Source organism: Garra rufa, chromosome 14 (assembly GCF_049309525.1).
Source record: "Garra rufa chromosome 14, GarRuf1.0, whole genome shotgun sequence".
NCBI lineage: Eukaryota > Metazoa > Chordata > Actinopteri > Cypriniformes > Cyprinidae > Garra > Garra rufa.
Genome location: NC_133374.1, coordinates 9,157,474 through 9,180,897, shown reverse-complemented (window position 1 = coordinate 9,180,897; position 23,424 = coordinate 9,157,474). Strand labels below are relative to the sequence as shown.

The 23,424-nt window shown below is 34.4% G+C and overlaps 1 protein-coding gene across 1 annotated transcript in view; it reads left to right on the top strand.

Moving 5' to 3' along the window:
* The first annotated feature begins 4,889 nt into the window (after nucleotides 1-4,889).
* The window catches only part of LOC141285297 (roundabout homolog 2-like), a 322,679-nt gene continuing 304,144 nt past the window's right edge, over nucleotides 4,890-23,424 (top strand). The window contains exons 1-2 of the mRNA XM_073818326.1: nucleotides 4,890-5,022; nucleotides 11,142-11,273. Coding sequence (XP_073674427.1) covers nucleotides 11,156-11,273 — 118 coding nt within the window. The 5' untranslated portion in view covers nucleotides 4,890-5,022; nucleotides 11,142-11,155. The remainder of the gene's footprint in view (nucleotides 5,023-11,141; nucleotides 11,274-23,424) is intronic.

The window sequence follows — 23,424 nt, the reverse complement described above, 5'->3', positions numbered from 1 at the left end:
TGTTCCAGTGAAGAAACAGCCCTCTTCATCTTGGACGGCCTGTGTGGGTGAGTAAATTTTCAGCAATTTTCTGTTTTGAGTGAACTATTTCTTTAATGATTCTTGTCATGCTTAAAAAACTATCTTCCGTTTACTGTATAAAGTACTTTATAAAACGGTTAGTTCCATTCCTCAATTCTGATTGGTCAGCAGCTGTGCCGTATTCATGATATGGCACTGCTATGACCGCTTCACTCAACGGTTTTGTGTATCATTCAATCTGACGTTAGAATTCGTAATGGCGGCGCTCATCGTTTACTCAGGAAAAAGGTCTATAAAATGACAGTTTATTTATAGACCTTTTTCCTGAGTAAACGATGAGCGCCGCCATTACGAATTCTAACGTCAGATTGAATGCTTTTCTGTTCCGGTTTCCATAGGAACCCATTCAAATAGCGTCCATCTGTTTTTAATGTAGCTAACGTCCGCTGCTTCGTGTCATCTATACTCATTAAAGTGAGGCACTGACAAATGACGGTCATTGCGACATTGCCAAGTGATGGCGCTATGGAGCCATGTGCTTTTAAAAATTTTTTTAATAGGTTTAACATTAGTTTATTAGCTCGGAATATACCCTAATTTGACTAGAAACAATGCAGACCGGAAATGCAAAGCATTCTTTCAGTTAAGAGTCGGACTTACTTCCGTGTTCAGGAAAGTCTGCTCCCCTAACAACCACCCTTAGCAACGTAAACACAGCTGTAGCAGTTAGGGACTACTTTTTACAGCGGAAGGCAGTTATTGATTTTACTTTATGAAAATGTACAACCTAATATATATAAATGAATATATATTTTTGATTTTAATATTTTTATTGTGTGGTAACCGTTTTATAAAAGCAATAAGGTACTTGAAGCCGTGCTGTATCATGAATAAATTACAGCTGAAGGGGTTGCAGACAACGCCCTTCAGCCGTGATTTATTCATGATACAGCACGGCCTTTCGTACCTTTTTGCTTAAAGACAACATATTAGATTCTCTGCTTCCACGGTATATGTGTTGGCATTGCTTGTAGCTTGTCAAACTCGATTGAAGCTGAAACTTATCTGGACTTGATTAGCATGGGAAGGGTTTCTCTGAAACCACACAAACAAAAGCATTAATCATTAAACAGCCATGTCGCCTCCATCTCAGTCGTCATGATAATCAATTGATCATGACCCTTTGCCACTTCTTTTACCGGCCTAATTTCGAGAAGTACACCCTACGTCCTTTAGAATGTGGCAAATTAATTACCCCGATGGAGTCTGGTGGCCCTGTCAAACCCCGTCTGGAATCACGCTCTGCTGCGGCAGCTGACAGCGCCGGCCCGCTCCGCCTTTGCAATTCTAATGAGTGGTCATTCATCAGCCTCTGACGGCTGGACAATCCACTTGATGTTTAAATCTGCTGATAATATCAAAAACATGCACTTGCCATAATCCGCAAATTATTACTTAACTGTCGATCATATTAGTTTGAACGCTATGAGTAGCCTAAATAGGATTTATAGGATTGCTCTGCACAGTTTTCATGCATTTCTAAAAGAGATTTTATTCCTAAAGTAGTTAACGGTTCATTTTTCGAGTAATTCCAGTGGTTTTCTTTTTAGGATGCAATGGTTTAATGCAATTGCTGCTGTTATTAATTGGTTTACATTTACTTGCTTTGCTCTACAATCTGTCTTGCTTGGAAGGTAATGATGACAAATGCATCAGCCTCTGCATTTATGCTTATACAGTGTGAGACTTTTAGTTTCTTTATGGTCTGTTTGAGAGATTGATTAAGGAGTTTGTTGCCGTTATTAAATTGGGGATATTTGTGTTGTTTTTGATTAACACTGCAACAGGAGGAAGAGAAAGTGGAGGTCTAAAATAATATGCTGGAAATATATTAAGTATTTAATATATTTTACCTATAGTGTTTTGTGTTAATTAAGCCTTTTAGAAAAAAATGATGTGTTCGTATTATACAGTTAAAGTCAAAAGTCATCCCCAGTTAATGCATTGCGTTTCCTTCTGGAGCATCAGTGAACATTTGAACCTTCTGTAATAGTTGCATAGTCCCAAATACACAAAAATGCTGAAAAACCGAATAATTTGTGGGACCTGAAGGATTTTTCTGAAGAACAGCGAGCAGTTAAATGGTTTATGACAAACATGGGACTCATGAACAACTATCACTAAAAAAAAAAAAAGTGTTAAGAATCAAGCATAAGTAAACCTTTGAACAGGGTCATTTTTATTAATTCAACTATTATTTTCTCTTGTGGACTATATGTAAATGTCTTTTATGTGAAATATCTTATTCAGGTCAGTACTACATAAAAATAACATGCATTTTGTATGATCCCTCTTATTTTAGTAAAATAATTAACATTTTGCAGATTCTGCAAGGTGTATGTAAACTTTTGACTGTATATAAAAAGTGCAAACGTGTGGTGTAAAATTCTAAATCATATATTAGCAACAAGACTCTTAGCATGGATGACAACAGACATGAATTGTTACTGTATTTCTGCTAAAATCTTTATTTCAGGTCAGCTTCTTTGTGCCACAGACGAACATCAGCTACAAATATTTACCAGTTTGTGACCGTGGCTTTATGAACATTTTCATTATGCCAGGACCTTCTCATTCACTTCATGAGAATTCTGATTCTAGATATTGTAACTAGAGATGAAACGATATAAAAATTTCACAGTAATTATTACTGTATTGTTAAAATCTGATGAAAAAGTACTGGCACATAAATGATTTCAGCAAGTTTTATATTTAAACAACAAATAAACAATAAAAAACTTTTTGTTTGCATACTAAAACAATAACGTAACCAGTACGGTCTGTTTTTTGGCCAGACAAAAATTGCACACAGGATGAATGTAAATCCACTTTCTGACACTAGATGGCAGTTATGGAATAGCAGAATAGAATAGAGTGTTTTCACAATGCCTGCCTCATCAATTGGCCATGGCGCACTTAAAGTAAACGGTTCCAGTGAACCAAATGAAACACATATTTTGCTGTTTATTGCTGCTGAAAATGGTCAATTATTGTCATGTTTTCGGCTGTACTAATCGGTCGTACTGGGAAAAATATTTGGAGTACTATAGAGTGCCAAAAGGAGAAAGGAGAAGAGTGCAAAAAACTGTCTGAGAAACAAAAGGTGTTTGTGGTTGGCCAAACTGAACCAGGATTTCCAGGGCAAGAATCTTGACAACATTCGTGTTTGTTCTTATCATTTCTGGTCAGGTAGGTGAAATATAAGGTTAGTATCTTAATTAATACTGCTTGTATTATTAGTTTGTTGAAACATTGCGTTCCTTCCTGATTACGAAGTCCTTTTCTTTATGATTTAGCAGCTTCCACACGGTTTTGTCCGTGGTTTAGACAGCATAAATTAGCAGAACAACATATTCAGTAGTACATTAACCAAATCCATGCTGCAGTTTACATCCGAATATCGCCAACGTGGCCGCACATCCGGGTAACTGACCAAATCGTACTGCAAGTGAAAATGAAAACAAAATGCCAATCGAATCTTAAGACAGTCATAACCTTCAGAGGTGCGTTCATATAATTAATTAAGTCATAATATTCATTTGTATAATTCCCTAGCACTAACATCATAGATTTCCGCCATGTTTTCTCACAAAACAAATTACTCTGCCATGAGACTGTTTCTTAAAACTTTGCTTTATGCTTTATTCGCGTTGTGCCTAACAACGCCCTTCAGCCGTGATTTATTCACGATACAGCACGGCCTCTCATACCTTATTGCTTAACTAGAACATATTTTTGACGTATGTTCTTTAAATTACCTTTAACATTTTGAGGTATTTTTGTATAAAGAAGAAATGTATTAAATTTATTTTGAGCAAAAATGCCATTATAAAGTTTCAAACACATTTGTTTTTTATTAATGAACCCTTAAATGTAATCCTCAAGAATTACACAGCACAACTGTTTTTTAAAACTGATAATAATAAGATATATTCAGAGAACAGTAAACCAGCATATTAGAATTATTTCTGAAGAATCATGCGACACTGAAGACCGAGAATTCAGCTTTGCATCACAGGTATAAATAACATTTTGAAATATATTCAAATTGAAAACAGGTATTTTAAATTGCAATAACATTTTACAACATTACTGTTTTTTTTTTCTTCTGTATTTTTGAACTGACTGCCTTGGTAAGCAAAAAAGCCTTCTTTTAAAAATATGTAAAAAACAAAATAAATACTGACCCCAAACTTTTGAGCCGTTATGTATGTGTGTACATATACAAATCCACTTTCAACACATTCCAGGTATACATTTGATCACTTTTTGTGTTCCCAGGGAATCAATCACATGACCTTGATGTTGCTAGCACCAGTTGAGCTTCATTTCACTCGAAGAATAGCCGTTTCACTCGGATGGCTTTCCTCCACCGAGGCGCTCGAAGCTCGAATCGTGTAAGTATTCAAGTCAAACATTAAATACATTTAAAGGCAAGTTAATTTGAGAGTGAGACAGGCCGGCACAAATCCGAAACAATGAGTCTGAAGGAAGCTGTGCAGATGCAGGGCCACCTAATCAGATTGCTTTCATTAAGTCTGTTGAAATGACAGAAGCTTTTACTTCACTTCTATTGGATTACCAGGAATGCAGCTCTCTTATGACAATCTGCATTATCGAAACAATCTCTCTCCTCCTCTTTTACTCTCTTTTGCCTCATCCTTTCCTCCCTCTCTCTCTCTCTTTTTCTCTCCCACTCTCTGTCTCCCTGGCTGACTTTCTTCTCCCTCTCTCTCTCTCTCTCCTGTGAGCTCCATCTCTCTCTCGCTTTGCAGATGGGATGAGCCTGGGAGGAAGGCAGAGTGCTTTGCCAGTTGTGTGTGAGAGAGGGCAGGAATTCCAACCGCGCGCAGACTATTCCAGGAGCAGCTTCCCTCGTGCGCAGGAAATACATCGCCAGTGCGTTTTCAAGCTTCGCTTTGAAGGTACCCACTGATAGAGGTAAGCTAGGCGAGAGGAAGTTTATCTGTATGTGTGCATGTAGTTGTCACATGGTATGTTGATGGAAGTCAGTCACAGTGCTCTCACATTACTGTTGAGTGCACTTTGGAGTGGATATTATGTGCTATTTGATATCATTCATGTGGTATGTAATCTGTCAGTTTTCAGTCACAACGTCTGGGTTCAGATGATTAGCTTTGGTAACATGTCAACTTTCATTGTTGGACTACTTTCAGTCTCTACAAGACAAGGAGCATCTTGATGTATCTGGTGCGATGAAGAACTATTCTTTGAATTGTGTGTCTTGGCTAGATTCATACCACCACTGTGGTTATACTAAGACATTTAGTAAAACTCTTACTTAAGGTTCCAATAGTTGCTTGGAGATGCTTTGGCTTCTGTTGGAACAGTTTTTCTGGTGGAGGGAAAAATAGTAACTTGTCAGTTTTTTTTCTGAAACATGAAATAGTCTGTCTGTCTGTCTGTCTGTCTGTCTGTCTGTCTGTCTGTCTGTCTGTCTGTCTGTCTGTCTGTCTGTCTATCTATCTATCTATCTATCTATCTATCTATCTATCTATCTATCTATCTATCTATCTATCTATCTATCTATCTATCTATCTATCTATCTATCTATCTATGTATCTATGTATCTGTCTATCTGTCTATAAAACAGAATCACAGTGACTATCAGTCACTCTCACTTATTAAACTAGATAGTTTTGGCTTCTGATTGGTCAATATAACTATGACACAAAACACCTGTTCACCGGCAGTGATTCATAGTGAAGCATTCCCCTTCTTTTTTTCTTTTAATGAAATGATACCTTTTGATAAATTAGCTTAAAATAAGTTTTTAAGATTTAAAATGTCTTATTTTATTTTACATATTTTTTTTATTAAAAAAAATATTATATTGTTTTATATTTAAATAATTTTAGCTTGTTTTTGTAATATATCTCATTTTAAATTTGGGCTTATTCAGAATCCCAGATGATATGAATGCATTTTGTTTTATTTTGTAGGTTTGTTTATTAGTATTTTTTTTAACATACTGTTTAACATGAGCCAGATATTAGAGATCAATGCATTTTATTTTATTTATTTTCACTTATTTTATTTTATTTAATTTGTATTCTTTTTTTATGCAGGCTTATTCATTGTTCCAGATATTATTGATGACTGCAGTTAATTTTATTATGTTGGTGTACACTGTACATACATATATACATATACATATAATATTAGCTTATATAAATATAACAAATTAAAATAAAATATAATATATTTTTTATTTTGTTTTTTAAATGTGGGCATATTCAACGTTATTTATGTTGGTTTATTTATATAATAGTAGCATTTTTAAATGTATGCTTTGCAGTGTCCCAGACATTAGTGACATTAGTTTTTCTTTTCTTTTCTTTTCTTTTCTTTTCTTTTCTTTTCTTTTCTTTTCTTTTCTTTTCTTTTATTTTATTTTATTTTATTTTATTTTATTTTATCTGTTTTTAAATTATAATGTTTTTAATCAACGTCATGCATATTTTTTATGAATGCAGTTTATTTTATTTTGTTTGTTCATATATATAATATTAGCTTACATTTAAATGTGGGCTTACTCAATGTCTCATATACTGTAATAGAGATAAATAAAAAAATTTTATTATGTTTTATTTTTATAATATTAGCTTTTTATGGATTTCTTTTAAATGTAAGCTGTCCCAGATATTAGTGATGAAAGCATTTTATTTTATTTTATTGTTTTATTTCATGTATGTTTTTAAATGTGGGCTTATTCAATGTCCTAGATATTATTGATTAATTCAGTTCATTTTATTATGTTGGTTTATATATATATATATATATATATATATATATATAATATGAACTTATTTTTTAATGTATCTCTTTTTAAATGTGAGCTTACTCGATGTCTCATATATTAGTAATGAATACATTTTATTTTATTATGTTGGATTATTTTCATAATATTCACCTTTTTTTTGTATGTATTTCCTTTTAAATGTAAGCTTATTCAGTGTCCCAGACATCAGTGACATTTAGTTATTTTTATTTATTTTTATTTTATTTGTTTATAAATGTGGAATTAATCAACTTATATTACTACAGATATTATTGATATATATATATAATATAATAATAGATTTCTTTTAAATTTAAGCTTATTCAGCGTCTCAGATATTAGTGATGAAAGCATTTTATTTTATTTATATATTTAGGTTTATTTATATAATATTAGCTTATTTTTTAATGCATCTCTTCTTAAATGTGGGCTTACTTAGCGTCCCAGATATTAGTGATAAATTAATGTATACTGAGGCACCTTTTAGAGTTTACAATCTTATTCTGGATGTTTTAATGTCTGACTCACCAAGAGACACGAGTTTGAAATTTCCATCAGTGTCTAATGCATTTACACCCTAATTTAAGATAGGGAAAAATGTTAAAATCATAATAAATGATCACAGCGTGACAGGAAGAGAATGTAATTGGTTTGTGTCGGCATCACCATTGAATGTCCTCTCTGGTGAGTGAAGAGCGGAACTGTTTTGTGATTTGGCAGAGCCCTGAAATGTTTGCCGAAATCCACAGTGGCACACTTGCCCTCTGAGACCTCTGTGGTGTTATTTTTTTCTCTCTTGGCACTTTGAGACTCCCACGTAATTACATTCTGACAGCACGATGGACAGCACGTCTGCGGCGTCCACACCTCCACAGCATGAACCGATCCAAGCTTATTCAGAACCATGGACAGCTCCCCTCTCAGCTCTGCTGTCCGTGGTCCTGAAAGTGGTTGGATCAGTTCACGCTGTGGAGGTGTGGATACCGCAGACGGCGACCTACTTAAACGTATCCTGACGTGACAAGATAAAAGCAATGTAATTGCGGATGCTCGTAAGGCTGTCGTTATGCAGAACAGCCCATTTGATGGCTAATCTCAAACAGGTTGTTGTGTTTGAGAGCCGTGGCGCGTGTTGATCTAGCAGACAGAAGGAGGGGGGGAGAGGATGACAGGAATCCAGGCGCCTGGCTGTAGCCGTCCCGCTCTACACCAATCTGTCTCTCCCGGGCCTGTGTCCAGCAATGCCCCCGGACCTCTGAGCGAGAGTCATTGACCACTGCCATCCACGCTGAACCGTAGCCCAACGTGGAAGTAGATATTGATCAGGGGAATTAGTCTTCTTCGTGGCGCCTACTTTTGTCAATGAAAAAGCAGGTTTGAACTGAATGGTTCTTGTGATATCGACTACTTTAGGTTAGAGTTTTAAAGGAATAGATCAGGCAAAAATTACAATTCTTACATTTCAAACTAGTGTGAGTTTTGGAAAACAGAATTAGTGTTTGAGTCTATGCTGGTCTTTATTTATCATGCAATTACAGTGAAATAATAAAAGGAAAGCAAACTATTAATCAGAGATTAATCAGAGATGTTTAACTTTTATAAGTAACATTTAAAAAAATTATTAAATTTAATTCAAAATTAAATCATCATCATCTGTCTTAGTTATTAAATTTCAAGAGCAGACCTGTCAAAAAATTATGGCATAAAATGTAATAACTAATATAAGATAAAATAAAAATAAAAAACTTTAAAAAAAAATCAAGAAATACATTAAAATAATATGTTAAATTAATAATAAAATAATAATAATAATAATACTTTTGTTGTTATTATTATTATCTGTCTGTCCAAGTTAAATTTAGAACTTTTAAGCTTCAAAAAGGGCAGAATTGTCAATTTAAGAACTTAATATTAGTTTAATTACTTTAAAAAATGTATTAAACATTACTTTATTATTATTATTATTATTATTAATAACAACAACAACAGCAATCATCTATCTGTCTGTCTGTGTTATTAAATTTTAACACTAGAGCTTTCAAGCTTGAAAAAAGACAGGAAGTGTCAGAAATTTTAATAAATTTAAGATTAATAAAATGTTATTTATTTGTTTATTTTTAAGTGCATGAGCTTTCCAGCTTTAAAAAGGAAATAAACGTGTCATAAAATGTAACAAGTAAAAAAAAAACATCTTTTATTTATTTGTTTTTAATTTTTAATATTTGTCATATACACTACCAGTCAAAAGTTTTTGAACAGTACAATTTTTATATTTTTAAAGAAGTCTCTGCTGCTCGCCCAGCCTGCATTTATTTGATCTAAAGTACAGAAAAAACTCTAAAATTGTTGATATATTTTAACTATTTAAAATGTTTCTATTTTTTCTTTATCTAATTTTTATATTTGATTATATATTAAAATATAATTTATTCCTGAGATTTATTTCAAGGCTTAATCTTTAGCATAATTACTTCAGTCACATGATCCTTCAGAAATTATTCTAATATTCTGATTTGCTGCTCAAAAAAAAGTATTATAATTATTGTTAGGTTTCTTTGAGTAGGAGGTTCAGAAGAAAAGCATATTAAAAAAAATATAAACTCCAAATTTTGATTGGTATAGTGTATAATAGTACAAAAACTTTTTATTTCAGATAAATGCTGATGTTTGGATCTTTCTATTCATCAAAGAATCTTGAAAAAATGCACTCAACTGTTTGAAATATTTATAATAATAATAAAAAATGTTTCTTGAACAGCAAATCAGCATATTAGAATGATTTCTGAAGCACAAATGATGCTGAAAATCTAACTTTGATCACATAAATAAATTACATTTTAAAATATATTCAAATAGAAAACAGTTATTTTAAATAGTAAAAATATTTCAAAATTTGTGCTGTACTTTGGATCAAATAAATACAGGCTTGGTGAGCAGAAGAGACTTCTTTAAAATACATTAACAATCTTGCTGTTCAAAAAATGTATTTATTTAAAAACAATTTCTTTTTGTAATGAGAAAAAAATATAATGGTGTTATATTTAAACATGCACTCTGTCAATGCTGCGTACTTTCAAACTGTAAAATACTCACTGTTCTTTCTTCATTCTCAGTAACACTCATTCCTGAGGTGATTGAGCTGTGTATATGCAAATGCCTGTGCTTTTAATTCCAGTCTAGGAGCTATTGATGGAGAAATAAATGGCTGCGATGTGAAATGGAGACTTATTGATTTTATTTACCCTTTGCTACAAGGCAAGCATGTTGAGAAGTGTAAGAGTGAGTGATGGCGAAGTGAACCAAGTCAGGCATTATACATCACTGGCCACCGGTCCGACTGACCCAGATGGGTATCCGTGAAAGAGAGAATATCTGATCACTGCACAGACTGACAGACACATCAGACAGCTGAAGGAGAGGAATCAATTTAAAAAAAAGAACTGCACTTGTTTGCTTCTGTTTCAAACATAACAAATAATGTATGTTGCATGCATGCTCTTCTACAGTATGTCCCTCATTTGCATTGCATTAACTGCAATCACTGTAGCATGTTAGGAACATTAAGCATTATGTGTGTAAAGCATGAACCGCCACGGATGACAATGAGGAATGTCTCATACATTATGTGTAGTAACCAGTAATAATTGTAAGCTGCAACTTCTGCCAGTTTTTCACTTATACCGCACTCCGTGTCAGCTGGCCATGTTTTAGTCATTGGTATCATAAAGACATAATACTTCATTAAGTGTAATGGTAACTCCATAAATTTAGGCCTGAATGCGCCTCTACAAACATATCGTTAAAATTTGATGAATTGTTGGTTCATAAAAGCTTTGTGTTTAATGAGTGGGACATTCCAGACCGTGAGTTATATTTCATAGCAGTCGTCTTACTCTCAGTGAATTAAAAAAGAAAGCTGGCTACGTCTTGCATGGCGGGAACGTCGTCTCTGATAAATTGTGCGCGGCTTTCCGAATTAGTCCTTGGATACTGAAGTAATCGCATATTGGATGTGTCTTACTAAATAAATAGATTTGGAGTATCAGAACACATCTTGACTTTTGAATATCCTTTGAGATATTAAGAAAAATGTGAAATTATCCTGTAATGAGTCTCGGTTGCATTCATAAGCTTGTGGTTTAGAAAACCAGTGACTTAATGTTCCCACAACACAAAAAGGAACTGTCCTTTCTTTTATTTACAGTAGCACAATATGAATATACTTGACAGAAGTATTTCGGTCTTTCCTCTTTGACAGTAACCAATGGTGTCATGGCCGCCAACCCGAACCGAGCGAGGTGTACTGCCGTCCTAGCTGGACCTTCGCTCTTCCTCATTATCTGTGTCCTGTGGATCCTGTGCACAGACTCAGTGGGTGCTCAAGGGCAAGGTAAGAATGAATGTTTTTTTTTATTCACAGGCGCTTGTTCCTCAACTTTTCGAGTCCAAATGTCAGTGTGAATGTCGCTGGAGTGTGCTACTGCTTTTGGCCAGATTGATTAAGATGACTGGTGTTTTTGTGTTGTGGAGTAATGATGATCAATCTAAAAGGTCATGTGAAGGGCATAAGTTATGTTCTTTCATCAGGGATAGGTCAAAAAAGCAAAACCTTGATTTTTGGCTTGTTCATGAGTACAGCAATTTGTTTTTCCACTAGATTTTTTGTAATGGCTATCAGGATTTAGCTATGTGTCAGTTTGTTTCTTGTGATACAGTTGGAGAACAAAGTATATAACACTGTTATTTTTTAGAAGTAATGCATTACAATAGTACGTTACTTCATAAAAAAGTAACTTGTTGTGTTACTTAGTTACTTTTTATGGAAAGTAATGCATTGCATTACTTTTGGGTTACTTTGTGTCACCTGGGCTGGGCTTGCTTATTTCTTTTTTATTAACAAAAAACTCAAAGTTATATTTTTGCCAACTGTAAAGGCCAAAAGTGAAATTATTAAGCCTGAGTCCAACCTTTTGTGTCAACCTCATGTTGTGTCAATCACGTTTACACACTGCCTACAAAACTTTAGTCTGTCATAAAAAAAATTGGATCAAAAAGGATGATGAATACGAAAAAACGCATACAATAATTTCGGACTCACTGTGCAACGACCTTTAGGCTGAAGGAAGTGCCTCTGTCTATGCACCTCGCTCTGAAAAACTCTCAACACTCTCAACAACTTGCGTTACTTATTTGAAAAGGTAACTCAGATATATTCTTGTAAATTTAAAAGTATTGCACTACTTTACTAGTTACTTGGAAAAGTAATCTGATTACTTGTAATGTGTTACCCCCAACACTGGTATATAAACCCTTTTTGATTTCACCTGGATTTTGTAATCTATGAATCTAAATTTCACACAAACACACCTGTGTGAAAAAGAGGTACACTTTAGCATGCTTAAGTATGTAATGTTTAAAGTACAAACATTACTTATTACAGAAATATTTTACTTTTAAAGAATACACGTAGGTGTTAACTGAATTTAATGTTTTCAGACACTAAACTGAATGTTATTTACAATTAAATATAATTTATAAAAGTACATTTATAGTGAATTAGTTGAACTTAAGAGTTAGGGGTGTAACGCTAAACTTATTTGTGAATTGATTCTGTGATTTTCCCAACGCATCTCTTTTCTCTCTTGAATCGATTCTGAGCTTAGTTTTTAACAGCAGATGGCACTGTGCGCTTTAGAAACAGACATACTCTGCTTGCTTCCAGTTCCTAACACACACACACACCATTGGAACTTAAAATAATCATGCATTACGTTCAAAAAGGTTGAAGCGAATTACAAGAGTGTTCACAGTGGGCTGTGTTTACATTAATCTTGCGTTGTAAAAGTTAAAAAGCAGAGGTACAAGTACGTTTAACCACTTAAAATATGCAGTTAAAAGCACAAACAATCTTCTTCATGAGCATTTGAGTGTGTGGTTAAAAACTAGCCTAGAGCGTCATCTGCTGTTAAAAACTAAGCTCAGAATCGTTTCCAGAGAGAATCGCAATGCATTTGGAAAATTGAAATATGTTTAAAGTGTACCTTTGAATGCATTGAAAGCATTTATGGTAAACTAAAATATAATGTAATTGAATGCCATTTCTTTTGAAACTTGAATGTCATGTATATACATTTCTATAACGACAGCTCTCTGAAGATTTTAGGATGGTAATGGATATGATAATTATTATGTATTTGGTCTTGGTGGAACAGAACTGTTACGCTACTGCTGTTTAATTGCTGCTGCTGTTGGTTATTGCTGTTGTTGTCGATAATTGCTATTGCCAATACATATGTCGATAAGGTGCTGTGAGTATTTAAGACATACTGCTGCTGCACAAATAGCATATATAATAACCCATAGCAGATCTATACAGGTGGAGCTGGGGAAGGTGAAGGGTTTCAGAGGAGCTCTGAATGCAAAATGCTCTAGTGAATGCTAACCAGCTATTTAAATGTAAAGCAGCATGCTCATTGGCTGCATATGCAACATGAACCAATCAGCTCATGCAAAGTAGTTTAACACTGTGAATATCATCAGTTTTCTTTAACGATCCATAGGCCTGCAACATCTAGAGTTTCATGACAGAACTTGGAATTTTTATACACTAACTATATTTTAGTAGATATTAAGGCCTGGTTTCACAGACAGAGCTTAGACTAAGCCATGATTAGGCCATAGTTCAATTAGGACATTTAAGTATTTTTTTAAAAACGTGCCATAGAAAAAAAAAAACATTACTGGTGTCCATCTTGAGACAAAACAAAGGCACTGATATATTTTAAGATCAGTCAGTGCACTTTTAGTCTGGGACTAGGCTAAAGCTTTGTCTGTGAAACCAGGGGTAAAAAAAGATGAATAAAACAATGATTTAAAATGTACTTTAAAACTTTTACTTTGACATTATTACACACTGAACTTTTTAAAAAGTGTAATTAAGTATGTTTAGGCACAGTCATAAAAGCGTCTTATTTTAAGTCAGTTAAGTAACCTTTTATATATACTTTTAAGGTTTGAAATACACTAGAAGTGCACATTCAATACATATAAATGCATTTCTATTTAAAAATTATGATTTGCAAACAGTGATGCCTTTTTTAATCTCTTTATTAAATGCATGCACCATGTAAACATTAACAGCGCATGATGAAAAAACTATGAAAGCTAACTTCTCCAAAAGCTAACCTGGAGTCTAATCATAAACCTCAAATCAGATTTTATTGCATGAGCAATGTATGCCGAAATGCATGTAAATCCAATCAATTCCTGCAACTTTATACCAGTGTTTACAAGTATTTGAAGCATTATTCTATTTTCTTCTGCAGTGCATTGGTTTTCCTTGGGAGCCTCTATTAGCGCATCCTGAGTGTCATTTGTAGCTGATCATCAGCAGTGGGATTTCTGCTTTCCCAGAAGATAGTGAAACTCCTCAAATGACTGCCTGACATTTTATAGCACCGTTACTTCGAATCTGCTTCATGCCAAAACTCATTTCTCATTCTCTCAAGTAGTTGCCGTGTGGTTGCACACTTTGGGTTCGGGTCCAGTTTTAATTGGCATCTCCCAGGGAGACAAGGCCGTGTTGCCCTCTACTGTCAGTTCCTCTGCAGACTTCCACCTCTCCAGCAGCCAGGCTTATTTATAGCGGAGCTGGGAACGGCTACACATACACACACCGAACCATTCACTCATGCAGCTCAGGCTGGAAACAATTTGAGAAGTTCTCCTTTTCCCTTCATTGCCAAGTGGCGCGGATGCGTCGAGGCGGCTCCGTCTACAAGGTTAATGCCGGGCCTGCTTTTTTGTAGTGGGGTGGAGAGTTGGAACGGCGCGAGGGTTTAACATTCAGCCCTCATACGAGCAGGGACTGATTAATGGAACTCAACTGTGGCATATGCCAAAGTAAAATATGCAGGAGGGTGATAGAGACGGGCTTGAACGAGTGAGTGAGTGAGACCGAAAAGAAGAACGAGTCAAACATAACGCATAACAAATCCTCTGGGATGTAGTGAAGCTTCACTGGGCAGAATTATTTGACAAAGCTGACATCAGGTTGCGCTGGTAGTTTGTGATGTGTGGCTGAGGGTTTATTTTTAGTGTGAGGCGACTCGTTGAAGAAGAACTCGTCCGCCGTGTAATCAGTTTTCTTTTCTGCTTCTCCTGTGAGCTTGACTATCTTGCCTGTGTAACTGTGATGGCAGTAAAGGGAGATTTTCAGTTCAATGGCTTGGAAAAGCCTAATTATTCAAAAGCAACATTTTTCCTAGAATTTTGTTTTTCATGTTGGGTTTTTTCTTCAGCTTTGGGGTGTTTTTTCCCTCCATTTTACATATTTTACCATTATATATTAGCCTATAGGTAAATCAGAATGTAAAGCTGCTTTAAAGTGTGAAAAGTGATGTACAAATATAAACCAGGGGTCAGTTGTTCAAAAAGTTTAATCTGGATCAGAATGACCTTGATGTGGAAATCCATGTTTTGCTATCCAGGATCGGGTAATCTTACTTTTGTGCCATTTTTTCAAAGCAAAATTGTATTGGATCACCCTGTTCCAGATATACACTAATCACATTTCCAAATCTGCATTACTAGTGCTCTACAGAGCCCTTAAAGGGACATGGTTATTTAAAAAAAATAAATGAGATGGACAAAAAACCCCAATGTTTTGCATTCTAGTTTTGCATTGCATCTACACAAATAACTACTTCTGACTGGTCTATCTCTGATGACTGTGCCAATGTAGTATACAATCAGTTATAAAAAAAGAAAAAAAAATACTTTCAATTAAATATAATATTTTTGTTTGATATTGAAAGCTGTTTGTTATGGAAGCCCATTTCCGCCCCTGAATAAAAAATGAAACAAGTCGGCGCTGATAGCCTTGTGGTTAGCGTGCCGACATATAGCGCAACTGTGCTCACGGGCGACCCGAGTTTGATTCCCGCCTCGAGGTCCTTTGCCAATCCTGCTCCCCTCTCTCTGCCCATTGATTTCTTGTCATCTCTCTACTGTCCTGTCCATTAAAGGCATAAAAAGCCAACCCCCCCCCCCCCCCCCCCAAAAAAAAGAAACAAAAGGTTATTGCGACTTATCTCCCAATTCAGATTTTTTTTCTCTCAATTGTGAGATATAAACTCGCAATTGTGAGTTATAAAGTCAGAATTGTGTGATATAAACTCGCAATTGCAAGTCATTAAGTCAGAATTGTGAGATATAAACTCGCAATTCTGTAAACATATCAGTCTTTTATTTCTCCTCAGAACTGGACTTTATAACTCGCAATTGCAAGTTTATATTTCACAATTCTGAGAAAAAAGCCAGAATTGTGAGATTCAAAATCGCATTTGTGACAAAAAAAAGTCAGAATTAGGAATTTATATCTCCCAATTCTGACTTTATATATAGCAATTCTGACTATAACTCGCAGTTGTGTTTATATCTCACAGTTCTGAAAAAAAAAAAAAGTAAAAATTGCAAGTTTATATGATGTAATTCTTAGATAAAAAAGTCAGAATTGCGAGATATAAACTCGCAATTGTGAAAAAAGTCACAATTACTTTTTTTTTATTCAGTGGCAAAAATGGGCTTCCATAGTTTGGGGATTTTGAATATTTTACATGTTAAAATGTTTTTTTGACCAGTTTTAAAGTTTATTACATTTTTGTTCCTAAAATCCACCCTTCTGCTGGGATCAGAATCATCCTTTTTTTTTTTTTGTCAAAAGTATCCCAATCTCACTAAAACGTTTTGAACAACACAAACTGAGGATTTAATCCAGATCAAAACCAAGATTGGATTTTGTGATCTAATCCGAATTCAGAATACCTTTTTTCTTTTGTACGATACGTTTTCAAGATTTGAACCAATCCGATGGCCAAAATCTGATCAGAACAAATGGCTCCTTGTTATAATGTTTTTGCTCATTTTTAAAATATTTTACCCATAAAATATGAAAATAAATAATAGCCATTAAATTTTTGTATAATTTCAATATTTATTTAGTAATGTATGTACACTAACATTTAGAGGTTTGTGGTCAGTTTATTTATTTATTTTAAAATGTTTTGGAAAGTATCTTAATTCACCAAGGCTGCATTTATTTTATGAAAAAAAAAATGCAGTAAAACAGTACTATGAAGTATTATTACAATTTAGAGTAACTATTTTCTATTTTAATATATTTTAAATGTATGTTTCAGTCTACATTGTCACATGATCCTTTAAAAAACATTATAATATACTGATTTGATTTGAAGAAACATTTCATTATTTAACATTATCAATGTTGAAAACAATTGTCCGCAATCTTTTTTTTAATACATGCTGTAAATATTACAAGAATATTTATATTGTAAAATGAGGCTTTAAGTGTATAAATGTTATTTAATATTGTTTATTTAGTTTACATAAAATGCTATCTGTAAAATTTGCCTTAGCAAGACAAGAAAATATTATTTCCACCTCTGTTATTTCATATAATGAATGATGTTTTGAGATAAGGTGGAAAACATTTGTCGCCTGTGATCATGTATATACACTGCTAAACATTGTTTTTGGACAAAGTGAGAGAAGTGTGTTTCAAGTGGGCTGAAAAAAATGAAAATTACCCAATGATTTGCTCACCCTCAAGCCATCCTAAATGTATATGACTTTCTTCTTTCAGGCGAATACAATCAGAGTTATGTTAAAAAATGTCCTAACTCTTCCAAGCTTTATAATGGCAGTAAATGGGTGTTGATATTTTGAAGCAAAATAAAGTGCATCCATCCATCATTAAAATTACTCCACATGGCTCTGGTGGGTTAATAGAGGCTATCTGAAGCGTTTGTGACTCAAAAATATCCATATTTTAAACTTTATAAACCGTAATTTTTAAATATGGAGTTTTAAATATGGATATTATTTTTACACAAATGCATAGATTCCACTCTATTTTGCTTTAAACACCCATTCATCGCCATTATAAAGCTTGGAAGAGACAGGGTATTTTTTAATGTAACTCTAATTGTATTCGTCTGAAAGAAGAAAGTCATATACGCCTAGAATGGCTTGAGGCTGAGTAATTTTCATTTTTGGGTAAACTTTCACTTTAATTTCTAAAAGTCTAGAGGTCAGAAGTGGAAACAGCAGCTCGGGGTTACAAGGAACAAACTTATATATTCTGTGCTTTGCTTCAGTTCCACTAAAGTTTACCTTTCCCTTTGAAACTCAGTTATATTAAAATAGGTGGAGGGAGAGTAAATCACATTTTTGGCTTTTTGGAAATGACTTCCTAAACCTAATTATTGCTCCATTGTCCCAGAAAACCATATTTCCCGTTTTGTTTATAACTTCTGAGGACATGAGCAATCAGTTTGAGGCAAATCTCCTATTTGTACTTGCTTCATGTTGGGATGTTCAGCTTTGACTGGATTCCTTTATCCGCAGTACCCGCAGACTAACTGCATTACAGGACATCCATCTTCGTTACCTGGGCTCTCTGGCTCCACTGTGGCTCTGTGTCAGGTTGCAGCTCTTTACTGGAGGAGAGAATGTAACGCCCCTTGTGTTTGATCTTGGGTCAGTAGAGATGCTTTCCGCATGTGATCGCCTGCGTGGATAACGTGCCAGGGATTTTGATTTTTGATCTGCTGTCTGGAGGGAACAGGAGGCTGAACCATACTTTGATGTAGTGGAATGCAGGTGCATTTCTATGCAGTAGATGATGGTTGGATGTATTGCATGTATAGGACAATTAAAGTTATAGTCCACCAAAAAAAGAAAATTCTGCCATTTTCTCATACTCTACTTCTTCCAAATCTGTATGAGTTTCTTTTTCTTCTGTTTTTTTTTTTTTCTCGGTTAAACACAAGATATTTTGAAGAATTGTTCCATTGACTTCCACAGTATGGAGAAAAATTACTATGGAAGTCAATGGCTACCTTCAACTGTTTGCTAACCAGCATCTTCTATGCAGGTTTAGAACAAGAAGAGGGTAAGTAATTTGAATTTTTTGGGTGAACTATAAGTTAACTGTGATCTCAATGCTTCACATGTTTAATGAAACATGTGCTAACCACATTCAAGAATGTCCAACAACAATATGGATAATTTATCAATGAACAACACCGTTTAATTAAACACAAAATAAATACCCACTAAAGTGAGACTAAAGTTTGCATGGTGTTTTTGAAATGCATTTCGCAAACATGATAATTTACCAATTTTCCCCAGCGATTAAGCCGTCTTTGAAGTTTAAATTGGACTGAGACCTTTAAAACGCACGCTAATCCTCATAGCTAATCATATGCTAAGTTTTTAATCCTCAGTAAAAAGCATTCTCTCAGCTGAGGTAACATTTTTGAGACAGCAAATCATATATTTAATGTTTCTTTGTGTGTGTGTGTGTGTGTGTGTGTGTGTGTGTGTGTGTGTGTGTGTGTGTGTGTGTGTGTGTGTGTGTGTGTGTGTGTGTGTGTGGTGCCAGTGCTAGATTGTTGTGGGTGGTTGCCAGGTTGTTGCTTTGAGGTTTCTGTGGGCCGTTCACTCAGAAAGCATTTTTTCATTTTGCTGCTCTACTTCTTCATTATTTTTCTGTTCTAGACGGACATCTTTGACTATTGTGGTCACATCTCATGTCTTTTGCAGGGTCTCACACATGATACAGTATTCTAAAAATGTGGCGCTCTAAAAGTTTAAACTTTTAAGGAAGAAGTTCACTTCCAGAGCAAAGATTTACAGATAATGTACTCACCCTCTTGTCATCCAAGATGTTTATGTCTTTCTTTCTTTAATCATAAAGAAATTATGTTTTTTGAGGAAAACATTTCAGGAATTTTCTCCATATAGTGGACTTCTATGGTGCCCCGAGTTTGAACTTCCAAAATGCAGTTTCAATGCGGCTTCAAACGATCCCAGCCAAGGAAGAAGGCTCTTATCTAGTGAAACAATCAGTTTTTTTTTTTAATTACAATTTATATACTTTTTAACTACATATGCTTGTCTTGTCTTGCTCTGTTTTTTCCGGTTCAAGACAGTTAGGGTATATCGAAAAACTCCCATCTCATTTTCTCCCTCAACTTCATAATCGTCCTGAATTGCTGTTTTATCTTTTTTGTTAAGAGTGTTTGATCTTTGCATGTTCACTTTGCAAACACTAGGTACCTCTGCAGTGATGTAGGATGATTTTTAAAGTTGAAGGAGATAATGAGATGTGCGTTTTTCGACATACCTTAACTGTCTTGAACCGGAAAAAACAGAGTTCAGGTAGAGCAAGACAAGACAAGCAACTGAGGTTAAAAAGTATATAAATCGTACTAAAAAAAAAAAAAAACACACACACAAAAAAATGTTTGCTAGACAAGACCCTTTTTCTCGGCTGGGAACATTTACAACCGCATTTGAGATCAATTGAAGCCGCATTTAAACTGCATTTTGGAAGTTCAAACTCGGGGGACCATACAAGTCCACTATATGGAGAAAAAAAAATGTTTTTCTCAAAAACATAAGACATGAACATCTTGAATGACAAGGGTGCTTTATATGTACATTTTTGTTCTTGCGTTTTGTACCCTGACTGGTCTAGCGTTTTTCAAAGCAAAAAGAAAAAACTGTTTGTGAGAATGCCCTATACCATTTAAGTGGGTTTTAGTGCATTGCTAGGATGTTCTGTGTGGTTGCTACTGTATGAGGTTGCCAAGTCAAAGCTTTCTACCCTCATGTTTCAATAATAATATGGTCCTTAAACTGGCATTGGTGGTTTCATGAACAATCTTTAACATTTGTAGAACTTTTCTACTGCACAAACCGTTACTTCTTAAAGTACTAAGGAACTTAAAGTACTAAAGTACTTCTTCGCACTAAGGAAAATGTTGTTTTTTTGCAAAATGCTCACTGGGAGGTTCTTAGGGGAACCCAAAAATGGTGGTTCTGTGGCATGTAAAAGCATAGATATGGTACGTTTTTTGCTCATTTTGTCATTTCTGAGGGAAAACTGTAAGTTTTAACTTAGAAAAGTATTATTTAAAGAAGAAGTTTACTTCAAGAACAAAGAAATTATGTTTTTTGAAGAAAATATTTCAGGAATGTTCTCCATATAATGGACTTCTATGGTGCCTGTGAGTTTGAACTTCCAAAATGCAGTTTAAATGCAGCTTCAAAGGGCTCTTAATTATTCCAGCCGAGGAAGAAAGGTCTTAACTAGTGGAACAATTGGTTAATTAAAAAAAAGTACAATTTCAAATGCGCATCTTGTCTAGCTCTGCGTGAACTCTGTGTATTCCGGTTCACGACAGTTAGAGTATGTTGAAAAACTCCCATCTCATTTTCTCCTCCAACTTCAAAATCATCCTACATTGCTGTTTTACCTTTTTGTAAAAGGCGTTTGACCCTCCTTGTCTGTTCACTTTGTAAACACTGGGTCTGTACTTCTGCAGCGATGTAGGATGATTTTGAAGTTGAAGGAGAAAATGAGATGGCAGTTTTTCGACATACCCTAACTGTATTTGAGGTTAAAAAGTATATAAATTGTCTTTATTTTTTAGAAAATAACCAATCGTTTCACTAGATAAGACCCTTCTCCTCGGCTGGGATCGCTTGGAGACCTCTGAAGCTGCATTTAAACTGCATTTTGGAAGTTCAAACTCGCAGGCACCATTGAAGTCCACTATACAGAGAAAAATCCTGAAAAATCTCAAAAAACATAATTTCTTTACGACTGAAGAAAGAAAGACATGAACATCTTGGATGACAAGGAAGTGAGTAAATTATCTGTACATTTTTGTTCTGGAAGTATTTAAGATGTCATTCATGTCTGTAGCAAATTTTGGATTCATGTGTTTGTTGAAATCGCTCACCCTATTAGCAGTAATAATAGTTCTGATCAATTTGATTTTGAAATTAAATATTGGCTGTTTAAGGGTTCATTTTGAGAAAAACTTGTTTAACGCAGTTGTCACTGTCAAGTCGGACACATTTAGACAGTTGTATCTGTGTTGCCTGAATGGCGTCATTGATTATTTAGCATTTCTTGACAGTGCCTGAGTACCTACACACACAGGTATGCCGGTGCGCTGTCTGCAGTGCTGCAAAGTGTGTGATTTATCATTCCTCACCACCATCAGTATACTCCCGTACACCACTAACAGCTGTCCTACCAGATGTATTCTCTCCCCAGGTCCCTGGGTGAGTTACGCACCCACATACACAAACCCTACACACCCATATACTGTATGCCCACACCCAAACACATATACACAATGGCTCTTGTTCTCTCTCTCTATCTTCTCCTAGCTCTTTTTCTTTTTGTTCCATTTCCATACTGTGGAAGTGTGTGCTCAGGTATACGTAGCCAGCTGCTTCTGGCATTTACGACACCTTGATAAACCAGTTGTTGTTTATATATGTATACAAGGCCATCTGTATCCCTGTCAGCCTTCTTTTACTGCCTGGATGAGCTAGTGGTCCGGAGAGAGGGACCTCCAACAGAATCAGGGCGCTGCTGTCCGCCAGCTTTGTTAGCAGTAACTAATGCTATATCTACCTGCAGTTTCTCAGGGGCAGGGACACCTTGACAAGGCAGCAGGGCTATTTTAGTATTTTTTATTTATTTTTTTTTTACTGTTATTAGTCTATTAGTATTTTCAATTAGCTTTTATTTTAATATTTTCAGTTCTCATTTGAATTGTTTTAAGTTATAGTTTTAGTTATTATTAATGTTTTTTTTTAAGAAGTCTCTTCTGTTCACCGAGCCTGCATTTATTTGATCCAAAGTACAGCAAAAACAGTAGAATTTGGAAATAATTTTCCTTTTCAAAATAACTTTTTTCTATTTAAATATATTTTAAAATGTAATTTATTCATTTGATTCCCTTCAGAAATCATTCTAATATAATGATTTGCTGCTCAAAAAACATTTATTATTATCATTATTATTATTATTATTATTATTATGTTGAAAACAGCTGAGTAGAATCTTTTCAGGTTTATTTGATGAATAGAAAGTTTTAATTAAATTTTTAAGTTTAGTCAACATGATATGTTAAGTTGTACTACATGAAACGTGCATATTTGAGTTGAGTAAACGTATAATTTTAAGGCAGCACGAATACTTACTTTTTAAAGTTGAAACAACTTTTTTTTTCTTTTTTTTTTTTTACAGTGTATTAGAATGATTTCTGACATTTTAAAATATATTCAATTAGAAATCAGTAATTTTAATTAATACAAATATTTCACAATATTACTGATTTTGATGTATTTCGATTAAATAAATGCAGGCTTGGTGAGCAGAAGAGACTTCTTTAAAAACACTAAAAACACTAAAAACCTTACTGTTAACTTTTGACTGGTAGTGTGTGTATGTGTGTGGGTATATATATATATATATATATATATATATATATATATATATATATATATATATATATATATATATATTATGGGGATTATTAGCTCAAAATTGTTGTTCTTTAAGCATTTGAAGCTTCAACTTTGTCCAAATACAGTCAAATGGTTTAACTTGACATGAATGAGGAAATGTATCAGAATGTCCAAGCATTTTT